General features: G+C 26.3%; 2 protein-coding genes across 5 annotated transcripts in view; one reads left to right on the top strand and one right to left on the bottom strand.

Moving 5' to 3' along the window:
- LOC129743642 (lysosomal alpha-mannosidase-like) overlaps positions 1-12,947 on the top strand; it is a 30,417-nt gene extending 17,470 nt beyond the window's left edge. For all 4 annotated transcript variants that reach the window (XM_055735721.1, XM_055735720.1, XM_055735723.1 and 1 more), the window contains one exon: positions 12,381-12,947. In XM_055735721.1, the coding sequence (XP_055591696.1) occupies positions 12,381-12,755 (375 nt within the window). In that variant the 3' untranslated portion in view covers positions 12,756-12,947. The remainder of the gene's footprint in view (positions 1-12,380) is intronic.
- The window catches only part of LOC129743641 (cGMP-dependent protein kinase, isozyme 1-like), a 118,708-nt gene continuing 113,658 nt past the window's right edge, over positions 12,747-17,796 (bottom strand). The window contains exons 10-12 of the mRNA XM_055735719.1: positions 13,640-13,803; positions 13,387-13,572; positions 12,747-13,252 (exon numbers count right to left, since the gene is read on the bottom strand). Coding sequence (XP_055591694.1) covers positions 13,090-13,252; positions 13,387-13,572; positions 13,640-13,803 — 513 coding nt within the window. The 3' untranslated portion in view covers positions 12,747-13,089. The remainder of the gene's footprint in view (positions 13,253-13,386; positions 13,573-13,639; positions 13,804-17,796) is intronic.

Genomic DNA, 17,796 nt, shown 5'->3' with positions numbered 1-17,796 from the left:
TGACAAAAATGACAAAAATGACAAAAATGACAAAAATGACAAAAATGACAAAAATGACAAAAATGACAAAAATGACAAAAATGACAAAAATGACAAAAATGACAAAAATGACAAAAATGACAAAAATGACAAAAATGACAAAAATGACAAAAATGACAAAAATGACAAAAATGACAAAAATGACAAAAATGACAAAAATGACAAAAATGACAAAAATGACAAAAATGACAAAAATGACAAAAATGACAAAAATGACAAAAATGACAAAAATGACAAAAATGACAAAAATGACAAAAATGACAAAAATGACAAAAATGACAAAAATGACAAAAATGACAAAAATGACAAAAATGACAAAAATGACAAAAATGACAAAAATGACAAAAATGACAAAAATGACAAAAATGACAAAAATGACAAAAATGACAAAAATGACAAAAATGACAAAAATGACAAAAATGACAAAAATGACAAAAATGACAAAAATGACAAAAATGACAAAAATGACAAAAATGACAAAAATGACAAAAATGACAAAAATGACAAAAATGACAAAAATGACAAAAATGACAAAAATGACAAAAATGACAAAAATGACAAAAATGACAAAAATGACAAAAATGACAAAAATGACAAAAATGACAAAAATGACAAAAATGACAAAAATGACAAAAATGACAAAAATGACAAAAATGACAAAAATGACAAAAATGACAAAAATGACAAAAATGACAAAAATGACAAAAATGACAAAAATGACAAAAATGACAAAAATGACAAAAATGACAAAATGACAAAAATGACAAAAATGACAAAAATGACAAAAATGACAAAAATGACAAAAATGACAAAAATGACAAAAATGACAAAAATGACAAAAATGACAAAAATGACAAAAATGACAAAAATGACAAAAATGACAAAAATGACAAAAATGACAAAAATGACAAAAATGACAAAAATGACAAAAATGACAAAAATGACAAAAATGACAAAAATGACAAAAATGACAAAAATGACAAAAATGACAAAAATGACAAAAATGACAAAAATGACAAAAATGACAAAAATGACAAAAATGACAAAAATGACAAAAATGACAAAAATGACAAAAATGACAAAAATGACAAAAATGACAAAAATGACAAAAATGACAAAAATGACAAAAATGACAAAAATGACAAAAATGACAAAAATGACAAAAATGACAAAAATGACAAAAATGACAAAAATGACAAAAATGACAAAAATGACAAAAATGACAAAAATGACAAAAATGACAAAAATGACAAAAATGACAAAAATGACAAAAATGACAAAAATGACAAAAATGACAAAAATGACAAAAATGACAAAAATGACAAAAATGACAAAAATGACAAAAATGACAAAAATGACAAAAATGACAAAAATGACAAAAATGACAAAAATGACAAAAATGACAAAAATGACAAAAATGACAAAAATGACAAAATGACAAAAATGACAAAAATGACAAAAATGACAAAAATGACAAAAATGACAAAAATGACAAAAATGACAAAAATGACAAAAATGACAAAAATGACAAAAATGACAAAAATGACAAAAATGACAAAAATGACAAAAATGACAAAAATGACAAAAATGACAAAAATGACAAAAATGACAAAAATGACAAAATGACAAAAATGACAAAAATGACAAAAATGACAAAAATGACAAAAATGACAAAAATGACAAAAATGACAAAAATGACAAAAATGACAAAAATGACAAAAATGACAAAAATGACAAAAATGACAAAAATGACAAAAATGACAAAAATGACAAAAATGACAAAAATGACAAAAATGACAAAAATGACAAAAATGACAAAAATGACAAAAATGACAAAAATGACAAAAATGACAAAAATGACAAAAATGACAAAAATGACAAAAATGACAAAAATGACAAAAATGACAAAAATGACAAAAATGACAAAAATGACAAAAATGACAAAAATGACAAAAATGACAAAAATGACAAAAATGACAAAAATGACAAAAATGACAAAAATGACAAAAATGACAAAAATGACAAAAATGACAAAAATGACAAAAATGACAAAAATGACAAAAATGACAAAAATGACAAAAATGACAAAAATGACAAAAATGACAAAAATGACAAAAATGACAAAAATGACAAAAATGACAAAAATGACAAAAATGACAAAAATGACAAAAATGACAAAATGACAAAAATGACAAAAATGACAAAAATGACAAAAATGACAAAAATGACAAAAATGACAAAAATGACAAAAATGACAAAAATGACAAAAATGACAAAAATGACAAAAATGACAAAAATGACAAAAATGACAAAAATGACAAAAATGACAAAAATGACAAAAATGACAAAAATGACAAAAATGACAAAAATGACAAAAATGACAAAAATGACAAAAATGACAAAAATGACAAAAATGACAAAAATGACAAAAATGACAAAAATGACAAAATGACAAAAATGACAAAAATGACAAAAATGACAAAAATGACAAAAATGACAAAAATGACAAAAATGACAAAAATGACAAAAATGACAAAAATGACAAAAATGACAAAAATGACAAAAATGACAAAAATGACAAAAATGACAAAATGACAAAAATGACAAAAATGACAAAAATGACAAAAATGACAAAAATGACAAAAATGACAAAAATGACAAAAATGACAAAAATGACAAAAATGACAAAAATGACAAAATGACAAAAATGACAAAAATGACAAAAATGACAAAAATGACAAAAATGACAAAAATGACAAAAATGACAAAAATGACAAAAATGACAAAAATGACAAAAATGACAAAAATGACAAAAATGACAAAAATGACAAAAATGACAAAAATGACAAAAATGACAAAAATGACAAAAATGACAAAAATGACAAAATGACAAAAATGACAAAAATGACAAAATGACAAAAATGACAAAAATGACAAAAATGACAAAAATGACAAAAATGACAAAAATGACAAAAATGACAAAAATGACAAAAATGACAAAAATGACAAAAATGACAAAAATGACAAAAATGACAAAAATGACAAAAATGAAAAATGACAAAAATGACAAAAATGACAAAAATGACAAAAATGACAAAAATGACAAAAATGACAAAAATGACAAAAATGACAAAAATGACAAAAATGACAAAAATGACAAAAATGACAAAAATGACAAAAATGACAAAAATGACAAAAATGACAAAAATGACAAAAATGACAAAAATGACAAAAATGACAAAAAATGACAAAAATGACAAAAATGACAAAAATGACAAAAATGACAAAAATGACAAAAATGACAAAAATGACAAAAATGACAAAAATGACAAAAATGACAAAAATGACAAAAATGACAAAAATGACAAAAATGACAAAAATGACAAAAATGACAAAAATGACAAAAATGACAAAAATGACAAAAATGACAAAAATGACAAAAATGACAAAAATGACAAAAATGACAAAAATGACAAAAATGACAAAAATGACAAAAATGACAAAAATGACAAAAATGACAAAAATGACAAAAATGACAAAAATGACAAAAATGACAAAAATGACAAAAATGACAAAAATGACAAAAATGACAAAAATGACAAAATGACAAAAATGACAAAAATGACAAAAATGACAAAAATGACAAAAATGACAAAAATGACAAAAATGACAAAAATGACAAAAATGACAAAAATGACAAAAATGACAAAAATGACAAAAATGACAAAAATGACAAAAATGACAAAAATGACAAAAATGACAAAAATGACAAAAATGACAAAAATGACAAAAATGACAAAAATGACAAAAATGACAAAAATGACAAAAATGACAAAAATGACAAAAATGACAAAAATGACAAAAATGACAAAAATGACAAAAATGACAAAAATGACAAAAATGACAAAAATGACAAAAATGACAAAAATGACAAAAATGACAAAAATGACAAAAATGACAAAAATGACAAAAATGACAAAAATGACAAAAATGACAAAAATGACAAAAATGACAAAAATGACAAAAATGACAAAAATGACAAAAATGACAAAAATGACAAAAATGACAAAAATGACAAAAATGACAAAAATGACAAAAATGACAAAAATGACAAAAATGACAAAAATGACAAAAATGACAAAAATGACAAAAATGACAAAAATGACAAAAATGACAAAAATGACAAAAATGACAAAAATGACAAAAATGACAAAAATGACAAAAATGACAAAAATGACAAAAATGACAAAAATGACAAAAATGACAAAAATGACAAAAATGACAAAAATGACAAAAATGACAAAAATGACAAAAATGACAAAAATGACAAAAATGACAAAAATGACAAAAATGACAAAAATGACAAAAATGACAAAAATGACAAAAATGACAAAAATGACAAAAATGACAAAAATGACAAAAATGACAAAAATGACAAAAATGACAAAAATGACAAAAATGACAAAAATGACAAAAATGACAAAAATGACAAAAATGACAAAAATGACAAAAATGACAAAAATGACAAAAATGACAAAAATGACAAAAATGACAAAAATGACAAAAATGACAAAATGACAAAAATGACAAAAATGACAAAAATGACAAAAATGACAAAAATGACAAAAATGACAAAAATGACAAAAATGACAAAAATGACAAAAATGACAAAAATGACAAAATGACAAAAATGACAAAAATGACAAAAATGACAAAAATGACAAAAATGACAAAAATGACAAAAATGACAAAAATGACAAAAATGACAAAAATGACAAAAATGACAAAAATGACAAAAATGACAAAAATGACAAAAATGACAAAAATGACAAAAATGACAAAAATGACAAAAATGACAAAAATGACAAAAATGACAAAAATGACAAAAATGACAAAAATGACAAAAATGACAAAATGACAAAAATGACAAAAATGACAAAAATGACAAAAATGACAAAAATGACAAAAATGACAAAAATGACAAAAATGACAAAAATGACAAAAATGACAAAAATGACAAAAATGACAAAAATGACAAAAATGACAAAAATGACAAAAATGACAAAAATGACAAAAATGACAAAAATGACAAAAATGACAAAAATGACAAAAATGACAAAAATGACAAAAATGACAAAAATGACAAAAATGACAAAAATGACAAAAATGACAAAAATGACAAAAATGACAAAAATGACAAAAATGACAAAAATGACAAAAATGACAAAAATGACAAAAATGACAAAAATGACAAAAATGACAAAAATGACAAAAATGACAAAAATGACAAAAATGACAAAAATGACAAAAATGACAAAAATGACAAAAATGACAAAAATGACAAAAATGACAAAAATGACAAAAATGACAAAAATGACAAAAATGACAAAAATGACAAAAATGACAAAAATGACAAAAATGACAAAGAAAATGACAAAAATGACAAAAATGACAAAATGACAAAAATGACAAAAATGACAAAAATGACAAAAATGACAAAATGACAAAAATGACAAAAATGACAAAAATGACAAAAATGACAAAAATGACAAAAATGACAAAAATGACAAAAATGACAAAAATGACAAAAATGACAAAAATGACAAAAATGACAAAAATGACAAAAATGACAAAAATGACAAAAATGACAAAAATGACAAAAATGACAAAATGACAAAAATGACAAAAATGACAAAAATGACAAAAATGACAAAAATGACAAAAATGACAAAAATGACAAAAATGACAAAAATGACAAAAATGACAAAAATGACAAAAATGACAAAAATGACAAAAATGACAAAAATGACAAAAATGACAAAATGACAAAAATGACAAAAATGACAAAAATGACAAAAATGACAAAACAAAAATGACAAAATGACAAAAATGACAAAAATGACAAAAATGACAAAAATGACAAAATGACAAAAATGACAAAAATGACAAAAATGACAAAAATGACAAAAATGACAAAAATGACAAAAATGACAAAAATGACAAAAATGACAAAAATGACAAAATGACAAAAATGACAAAAATGACAAAAATGACAAAAATGACAAAAATGACAAAAATGACAAAAATGACAAAAATGACAAAAATGACAAAAATGACAAAAATGACAAAAATGACAAAAATGACAAAAATGACAAAAATGACAAAATGACAAAAATGACAAAAATGACAAAAATGACAAAAATGACAAAAATGACAAAAATGACAAAAATGACAAAAATGACAAAAATGACAAAAAATGACAAAAATGACAAAAATGACAAAAATGACAAAAATGACAAAAATGACAAAAATGACAAAAATGACAAAAATGACAAAAATGACAAAAAATGACAAAAATGACAAAAATGACAAAAATGACAAAAATGACAAAAATGACAAAAATGACAAAAATGACAAAAATGACAAAAATGACAAAAATGACAAAAATGACAAAAATGACAAAAATGACAAAAATGACAAAATGACAAAAATGACAAAAATGACAAAAATGACAAAAATGACAAAAATGACAAAAATGACAAAAATGACAAAAATGACAAAAATGACAAAAATGACAAAAATGACAAAAATGACAAAAATGACAAAAATGACAAAAATGACAAAAATGACAAAAATGACAAAAATGACAAAATGACAAAAATGACAAAAATGACAAAAATGACAAAAATGACAAAAATGACAAAAATGACAAAAATGACAAAAATGACAAAAATGACAAAATGACAAAATGACAAAAATGACAAAAATGACAAAATGACAAAATGACAAAAATGACAAAAATGACAAAAATGACAAAAATGACAAAAATGACAAAAATGACAAAAATGACAAAAATGACAAAAATGACAAAATGACAAAATGACAAAAATGACAAAAATGACAAAAATGACAAAATGACAAAAATGACAAAAATGACAAAAATGACAAAAATGACAAAAATGACAAAAATGACAAAATGACAAAAATGACAAAAATGACAAAAATGACAAAATGACAAAAATGACAAAATGACAAAATGACAAAAATGACAAAAATGACAAAAATGACAAAAATGACAAAAATGACAAAAATGACAAAAATGACAAAAATGACAAAATGACAAAAATGACAAAAATGACAAAAATGACAAAAATGACAAAAATGACAAAAATGACAAAATGACAAAAATGACAAAAATGACAAAAATGACAAAAATGACAAAAATGACAAAAATGACAAAAATGACAAAAATGACAAAAATGACAAAAATGACAAAAATGACAAATGACAAAATGACAAAAATGACAAAAATGACAAAAATGACAAAAATGACAAAAATGACAAAAATGACAAAAATGACAAAAATGACAAAAATGACAAAAATGACAAAAATGACAAAAATGACAAAAATGACAAAAATGACAAAAATGACAAAAATGACAAAAATGACAAAAATGACAAAAATGACAAAAATGACAAAATGACAAAAATGACAAAAATGACAAAAATGACAAAAATGACAAAAATGACAAAAATGACAAAAATGACAAAAATGACAAAAATGACAAAAATGACAAAAATGACAAAAATGACAAAAATGACAAAAATGACAAAAATGACAAAATGACAAAATGACAAAAATGACAAAAATGACAAAATGACAAAAATGACAAAAATGACAAAATGACAAAAATGACAAAAATGACAAAAATGACAAAAATGACAAAAATGACAAAAATGACAAAAATGACAAAAATGACAAAAATGACAAAAATGACAAAATGACAAAAATGACAAAAATGACAAAATGACAAAAATGACAAAAATGACAAAAATGACAAAAATGACAAAAATGACAAAAATGACAAAAATGACAAAAATGACAAAAATGACAAAAATGACAAAAATGACAAAAATGACAAAAATGACAAAAATGACAAAAATGACAAAATGACAAAAATGACAAAATGACAAAAATGACAAAAATGACAAAAATGACAAAATGACAAAAATGACAAAAATGACAAAAATGACAAAAATGACAAAAATGACAAAAATGACAAAAATGACAAAAATGACAAAAATGACAAAATGACAAAATGACAAAAATGACAAAAATGACAAATGACAAAATGACAAAATGACAAAAATGACAAAAATGACAAAAATGACAAAATGACAAAAATGACAAAAATGACAAAAATGAGCAAAAATGACAAAAATGACAAAAATGACAAAAATGACAAAAATGACAAAAATGACAAAAATGACAAAAATGACAAAAATGACAAAAATGACAAAAAATGACAAAAATGACAAAAATGACAAAATGACAAAAATGACAAAAATGACAAAAATGACAAAAATGACAAAAATGACAAAAATGACAAAATGACAAAAATGACAAAAATGACAAAAATGACAAAAATGACAAAAATGACAAAAATGACAAAAAATGACAAAAATGACAAAAATGACAAAAATGACAAAAATGACAAAAATGACAAAAATGACAAAATGACAAAATGACAAAAATGAAATGACAAAATGACAAAAATGACAAAAATGACAAAAATGACAAAAATGACAAAAATGACAAAAATGACAAAAATGACAAAAATGACAAAAATGACAAAAATGACAAAAATGACAAAAATGACAAAAATGACAAAAATGACAAAAATGACAAAAATGACAAAAATGACAAAAATGACAAAAATGACAAAATGACAAAAATGACAAAATGACAAAATGACAAAAATGACAAAAATGACAAAATGAAAAATGACAAAAATGACAAAATGACAAAAATGACAAAAATGACAAAATGACAAAAATGACAAAAATGACAAAAATGACAAAAATGACAAAAATGACAAAAATGACAAAAATGACAAAAATGACAAAAATGACAAAAATGACAAAAATGACAAAAATGACAAAAATGACAAAAATGACAAAATGACAAAAATGACAAAAAAATGACAAAAATGACAAAATGACAAAATGACAAAAATGACAAAATGACAAAATGACAAAAATGACAAAAATGACAAAATGACAAAACAAATGACAAAAATGACAAAAATGACAAAAATGACAAAAATGACAAAAATGACAAAAATGACAAAAATGACAAAAATGACAAATGACAAAAATGACAAAAATGACAAAAATGACAAAAATGACAAAAAATGACAAAAATGACAAAAATGACAAAAATGACAAAAATGACAAAAATGACAAAAATGACAAAAATGACAAAAATGACAAAATGACAAAAATGACAAAAATGACAAAAATGACAAAAATGACAAAAATGACAAAAATGACAAAAATGACAAAAATGACAAAAATGACAAAAATGACAAAATGACAAAAATGACAAAAATGACAAAATGACAAAAATGACAAAAATGACAAAAATGACAAAAATGACAAAAATGACAAAAATGACAAAAATGACAAAAATGACAAAAATGACAAAAATGACAAAAATGACAAAAATGACAAAAATGACAAAAATGACAAAAATGACAAAAATGACAAAATGACAAAAATGACAAAAATGACAAAAATGACAAAAATGACAAAAATGACAAAAATGACAAAATGACAAAATGACAAAAATGACAAAAATGACAAAAATGACAAAAATGACAAAAATGACAAAATGACAAAAATGACAAAAATGACAAAATGACAAAAATGACAAAAATGACAAAAATGACAAAAATGACCAAAAATGACAAAAATGACAAAAATGACAAAAATGACAAAAATGACAAAAATGACAAAAATGACAAAAATGACAAAATGACAAAATGACAAAAATGACAAAAATTGACAAAATGACAAAATTACAAAAATGACAAAAATGACAAAAATGACAAAAATGACAAAAATGACAAAAATGACAAAAATGACAAAAATGACAAAAATGACAAAAATGACAAAAATGACAAAAATGACAAAAATGACAAAAATGACAAAAATGACAAAAATGACAAAAATGACAAAAATGACAAAAATGACAAAAATGACAAAAATGACAAAAATGACAAAAATGACAAAAATGACAAAAATGACAAAAATGACAAAAATGACAAAAATGACAAAAATGACAAAAATGACAAAAATGACAAAAATGACAAAAATGACAAAAATGACAAAAATGACAAAAATGACAAAAATGACAAAAATGACAAAAATGACAAAAATGACAAAAATGACAAAAATGACAAAAATGACAAAAATGACAAAAATGACAAAAATGACAAAAATGACAAAAATGACAAAAATGACAAAAATGACAAAAATGACAAAAATGACAAAAATGACAAAAATGACAAAAATGACAAAAATGACAAAAATGACAAAAATGACAAAAATGACAAAAATGACAAAAATGACAAAAATGACAAAAATGACAAAAATGACAAAAATGACAAAAATGACAAAAATGACAAAAATGACAAAAATGACAAAAATGACAAAAATGACAAAAATGACAAAAATTACAAAAATTACAAAAATTACAAAAATTACAAAAATAACAAAAATTTCAAAAATTACATAAATTACAAAAATTACAAAAATTACAAAAATTACAAAAATGACAAAAATGACAAAAATGACAAAAATGACAAAAATGACAAAAATGACAAAAATGACAAAAATGACAAAAATGACAAAAATGACAAAAATGACAAAAATGACAAAAATGACAAAAATGACAAAAATGACAAAAATGACAAAAATGACAAAAATGACAAAAATGACAAAAATGACAAAAATGACAAAAATGACAAAAATGACAAAAATGACAAAAATGACAAAAATGACAAAAATGACAAAAATGACAAAAATGACAAAAATGACAAAAATGACAAAAATGACAAAAATGACAAAAATGACAAAAATGACAAAAATTACAAAAATTACAAAAATTACAAAAATTACAAAAATAACAAAAATTTCAAAAATTACATAAATTACAAAAATTACAAAAATTACAAAAATTACAAAAATGACAAAAATGACAAAAATGACAAAAATGACAAAAATGACAAAAATGACAAAAATGACAAAAATGACAAAAATGACAAAAATGACAAAAATGACAAAAATGACAAAAATGACAAAAATGACAAAAATGACAAAAATGACAAAAATGACAAAAATGACAAAAAATGACAAAAATGACAAAAATGACAAAAATGACAAAAATGACAAAAATGACAAAAATGACAAAAATGACAAAAATGACAAAAATGACAAAAATGACAAAAATGACAAAAATGACAAAAATGACAAAAATGACAAAAATGACAAAAATGACAAAAATGACAAAAATGACAAAAATGACAAAAATGACAAAAATGACAAAAATGACAAAAATGACAAAAATGACAAAAATGACAAAAATGACAAAAATGACAAAAATGACAAAAATGACAAAAATGACAAAAATGACAAAAATGACAAAAATGACAAAAATGACAAAAATGACAAAAATGACAAAAATGACAAAAATGACAAAAATGACAAAAATGACAAAAATGACAAAAATGACAAAAATGACAAAAATTACAAAAATTACAAAAATTACAAAAATTACAAAAATAACAAAAATTTCAAAAATTACATAAATTACAAAAATTACAAAAATTACAAAAATTACAAAAATGACAAAAATGACAAAAATGACAAAAATGACAAAAATGACAAAAATGACAAAAATGACAAAAATGACAAAAATGACAAAAATGACAAAAATGACAAAAATGACAAAAATGACAAAAATGACAAAAATGACAAAAATGACAAAAATGACAAAAATGACAAAAATGACAAAAATGACAAAAATGACAAAAATGACAAAAATGACAAAAATGACAAAAATGACAAAAATGACAAAAATGACAAAAATGACAAAAATTACAAAAATGACAAAAATGACAAAAATGACAAAAATGACAAAAATGACAAAAATGACAAAAATGACAAAATTGACAAAATTGACAAAATTGAAACAATTGACAAAATTGACAAAATTCACAAAATTGACAAAATTCACAAAATTTACCAAATTGACCAAATTGACAAAACTGACCAAATTGATCAAATTGACAAAGTTGACAAAATTGACAAAATTTACAAAATTGACAAAATGACAAAATGATGAAATTGACAAAATTGACAGAATTGACAAAATTGACAAAATTGGTAAAATTGACAAAATTGGCAAAGTTGACAAAATTAACAAAATTGTATCTGTCATTGCCTCCATGTATATGTATCTGATTAAAGTTTCATTTTTTGATTTTTTGTCGTTTTAGATGAGCATTTTCAAGGAATCGCTCCCACTAAGTGTCAACCTTCTAACATTCGAACCTTGGAAGGCACCAAACACGTTTTTGATCCGCCTTGAACATCTCCTGGAAAATGGTGAAAGCACTCTTTACTCAACCCCGATAACGGTTGATTTGGAAGCCGTTTTCTCATCGAACGTGCACATAACCAATCTTCGCGAAACAACTCTGGCTGGAAACCAGTGGAAGGAAGACAACACCCGACTAAAATTCTTCTACGATCCAGAACCAATTCAACACACTGAACACGAGCAGCGTTCATCAAAGATCGACGAAGGCTTCCAAGTAACCCTGAATCCCATGGAAATTCGGACATTCATCATTGAAATACATCAACACTAGCTTACCATTCTTGTTGATACAGATAAACCTACCAAACATAACAAATTGAGATAAAAAAACATTTTTCTAGGAAATCTAAGGCCTTGGGCAGAATCAAACTGTTTACGTCGATTTTTTTTAGTGCGTTCTATTAGCTAGAATATTTCACTTTGTACAAATAAAGCTCGTCAGTTGCATACCCCTTTTCAAAAATTAAAAAAAACCACACCTCCAGGGCTACATGCTATTGCTTTTGCATTCGGCTTTCTTTCTTTTCTTGCTGTCACTCCGTACTATTTACATGCATATCACCATTCACCAATTCCCGTCTGCAGTAGAAGATTACCAGCCGCACTCAGAATCCCGCGTCCCATCCGGAAGTTTCGATTGGCGGGGTGCTCGCTTCCGGAGGGAAGGCATCGAAGTTGGACATATCTAGCGGTCCTTTGAGCCGAGGTGCCAACGGAGATTTGAGCGTTAGATTGGACAGACCTTCCCAGTCGAATCCCTGGAACCATCTGGAAAATCAATTTTGAAATCAATGATCAATTTTGAAATTTTATGTTAGAGGACATAAACTATGATGCTCATTTTTTTGTCAAGGATGCGCCTAAATTTATTAGTAAAAAGTTAAAATTTTAAAAAAGCTTACTTGTGCTTCTTGATGTCCTGAACGCCTCCCCTCTGGTATCCGAGCCGCTCCGAGGGGATATCCCGACACAGTCGTTTGATCAGACTTATCGCCGACCGGGACATATATTTGGGGAAATTCACCATATCGATACCCTTCAAGATGATGTTATATGTTTTCATAGGATCAGAAGATGCAAAAGGAGGTCTGTAACAAAGAAAATTCCTATTGAGTAAGAGATTTTAATTTGGAAACTTCGCAAACTCAGACTTACATTCCAGTGAGCAACTCGTGAATCAGGACGCCCAGAGCCCAGCAATCCACGGCCCGATCGTGACCCTTGTTCAATACTATTTCCGGTGCCACGTACTCCGGAGTTCCGCAGAAGGTCCACGTTTTGTTGCTGTAGCCGATGAACTTGGCGAACCCAAAATCGACCTAAAATTAAAAGAAAACAATTAAGATATGATTTTTTTTAAACATTTATTTAGAGTGAAACGCATACATTTCAAAAGTTATGTCTTGCACCAATTTAATATTTTTCCAAAGAATACGATTCCAGGTTTCGGGTTAGCTTTTGTAACCCATCTTTTTTACGATCAATACAGTGGTACCTCGACATACGAGTGCCTCAACATACGAGTTTTTCGAGATACGAGCCGACGAGCAAGTGATTTTTTGCTTTTAGTTAAGAGCAAAATTCGAGATACGAGTTCGGTTCGGTTCGGTAGTAACACCAGTGATGTCAACCTTCCCGATTTTGTCTGGATCTTCGAGATACGAGTAATTTGTACGAGTAAGGTAGAGGAACGAATTAAACTCGTATGTCGAGGTACAACTGTATCTGCTATAATATTATTTAAGACAAATTTGTGGTACAATTCAACTATCAAAGCCACCATCGTTTGTATAAGAAAAATCACAATGAGTTCTTCATCATTGTTCTAAATACACCCACAAATTCGACTCGACTCCAATAATGATCTCCCTTGGAGGTGGAATTATCGGAAAAAGATTCTATACCAGACCGGCACAAACAAGCTTTTTCAACGCTGGCGTTGTCTTCCCAGGGCAATCGCATTGCCTATGTCTGAAAGAAATCAATCAAAACATATCCCATATCCCATTACAAGACAACGCAGGATGGAAACAATCAACCAACGAGGAAATTGTCGAATAATATGTTCCCATTCCATTCCCATTTCCATCTCATTCCCATAATAGACAAAGGAGGCTGAATAAAATTCACCGGCCAAACGCAGACGGCCAATGCTGTGCGTTTTTTATTATCGGGCGGTGGCAGAAGGATTATGACAAAAAACTATCATATAATCTTTGATACAAAACACTTTTCAGCGCATTTTCGGCACAGAAATTAACTAAATAGGCATTGAATTTTTGCAACCTCTACTGTGGGTGTAAAAATACAAAACGTCGATTTTTTGTATTTTCGGGCACAGATTTCTACGTGATTCTTGATGCATTAGGGGAATATCTAAAAAAAATATTGCTTGTTGTTAAAAGTTGTTAAATATTGAAAAAAAAACTCTTCAGGTGGGAATAAATAAAATTGGAAGTATTCCATGAAAATCTAAAAAAAAACAAATATCCGAAAGATAACAAGACAAAAAAAACAATTTTGGAAGATGGGACTTATTTCACCTTTTGTGTTTTTGATTTTTGATTTATAGGTTTTGTGTATGCAATTTAGTTGCATACAAACTTTCGTGAAATTTATTTCAATTAACTTGTTTTTAACATTATTTTTTTATTATCCCCCCCTCGCGATGTTCCAACTCTGAGTGACAAAAGAAGGATTTAAAATTTGTTCCGGCCTAATTTAAAAAAAAAAACGAAAAGTATAATTCTATCTAAATTAAACCTCAAACTCAAGTTAGCGGACTAATTGTAAATTGGCAGGTTCCAGCAAACATAAAATCGTATCAGAATTGGTATCTTAAGTCGCTTACAATGGTGTTGCGAGTCGCAATTCCAACTGCATAGTAAAAAGATCGTACAAAATGTCATTCGAAGTCAGTTTAGATCGGATATGATAGGAAGTCCGTCAAGTTTGTAAACTTTTAAATGATTTTGATCCCACGCGAGTTTCGAGTGAAAAAAAATCATCGATTTTTTTCCCCTACAACCAGCAGTGCATCCAGATGGCATAAAATCAGATGGGAATTGAGTAATATTGATCAATGCAACGATTTGAAGGCTATGAGAGCAAAATCTTGTGCTCTCTAACATTCCTCCGATAGACACAAATAAGGTGTCGGATAACATCCAAATGGTGTAGTTTTCGTCGCTTTAGAAAAAAAAAGAAATTACTCATTTAAAAAAGGTAAATTGTATGAGGTTTCAATGTACCAAATACTTTATTTTGTCTAAAAGTTATTGAGAAAAGGCTATACTTTTAGATGTAAATGTAAAAGTTACGAGAAAGACATTGATTAAGTTTTTTTTTTAAATTTTGAGAAAGATTGATTTCAATAAAATTTTCTATCTTTTCAAAAATAAAAAAAAAACGGTATTTCTTTTGTTAATTTTATTTGGCGATGTTTAAAAAAAAATGCTAGTTTTACGTTTCTGACTACTTTTTTTCGACCATCCTCAAACACTATGTGGAAAACAATTTAATGTTGAAAAAAATCGTGTCATTTGTATTACACATAGCTTTTTAAGATGATCGATTAAAAGTAGACTGAAACGTAAAACTAGCGAATTTTTAAAAACATCACTAAACAAATAGTTACATGTAAAATGTAACAAGATGACATAGTTTTGAATGAATTTATCTTGAATAGAGATGTACCGAATATTCGGTCGGCCGAATATTCGGCGCCGAATACCGCCGAAAAACTGTTAAGCCGAATATTCGCTCGCCGAATAGTTGAGCTAAGTATTCGGCCGAATAGGCCGAATAGGCCGAATATCTACTACAGGCTTGTAAATTTTTCAAATAATTTTGGATAATTTATAAAATATCCAGAAATAATGTTGTAAAAGCTACATAATCAACATACAACTTATGGATTCATAAAAACATCTAAGGTGCATCCGCGTATCTTTCACTGTAGATTGTACAGGAGAATGCTGAACGATATTGCTTTATACTTTGATTAAAGTTTATTCCAGATTTTCAAAATATATTCAGGCTTGCCCATAAATCCAGGAAAGAATCCAGATAAGTTAAATCTGGCCGGGATGTCCAGATAATGTTTCAAATTTCCCGAGTTGATTTGCTAATTCAAATAGAAATCTCAAATACCTATTTAAAAAAAATTAAAATTTGTGTTCAATAACAATTTTTCAAAAATTTGAAAATATACAAAAATTATGACCTTTTTTTATTTTTTTTCCAAAATCGTCTTGAATGCCTGACTGTGTGGATACGTGTGGTTGAAAGTATGGTATGCTTAAGGTTAAAGATCATCTATCTTTTCAACAACTATTTTGAAGATATTTTGCTCTAATTCGATATTTATCCAATTCAATATCAGAAAAGCAATTTCAAATAGCTTGGCACCAGTTTCGACATGTTTTATCCTAGATTTCACAGGAACGCTATCTCTTTGGTGATAAACGCTCTAGAAGCGACTAGTCAGCTGATGTCTTTTCAATAATTGGTGACATTTTCATAATCAGAAAGGCCCTTACTTAAAAAATATCTTGTTATAATTCATCCGAAAATATCATCTGGTTGAAAATAATCGACTTAAAACATGAGGAGCATTAATACGGAAGAAATAGAAAGCATTGAAATAATCGCTTTAGTTTTTTTTATTAAAAACTCAATAGAATATTCGACCGAATATTCGGCCGAATATTCGTTTGGCCGAATAGTTGAAAAGGTCAATATTCGGTATTCGGCCGTTCTTCGAATAGCACTATTCGGTACATCGCTAATCTTGAATAATAGGGAAAGTCGGGTAAAATGGACACTTTCAATTTTTGGAAATTAACAATAATTGGAATAAATCTCATGATGAGAATATGTTCGCCTTAGCGTATCAACACTTTCGAGACTCTTTGTTTTTTACATCAAGCTAGGTCTTATAATAGTAAACAAAACAAACAAAAACTTTGAGAATCCACTATTTGATGTAATTTTCTTCCCTCAGAAAAAAGTTCAAAACTCTCCACATTTTCTATAGTATCAACCGTTTGCAAAGGTGAAATATTAATGAGGCTTCCTTTAAACCATCCGCAGGATTCGATTAAGGGCTTGAGAAACAAACGTTTTGCAAAAAAAGTTGCAATGGCGGGTAAGACGGACATCTCAAGGTCGGGTAAACTGATTTTTGAAAACGCTTTAAAACATTAGCCTAAGCCACATCAATTGAATATTAAGCTTGCCAGATGGCCAGGTTTTATCCGGGTTTGCCCGGTAATTTTACACAAAATTTGGACAAAGTCCGGTCCGGCTTG

This window comes from Uranotaenia lowii, chromosome 2, assembly GCF_029784155.1.
Source record: "Uranotaenia lowii strain MFRU-FL chromosome 2, ASM2978415v1, whole genome shotgun sequence".
NCBI lineage: Eukaryota > Metazoa > Arthropoda > Insecta > Diptera > Culicidae > Uranotaenia > Uranotaenia lowii.
This window is presented reverse-complemented; position numbering and strand designations above follow the sequence as displayed.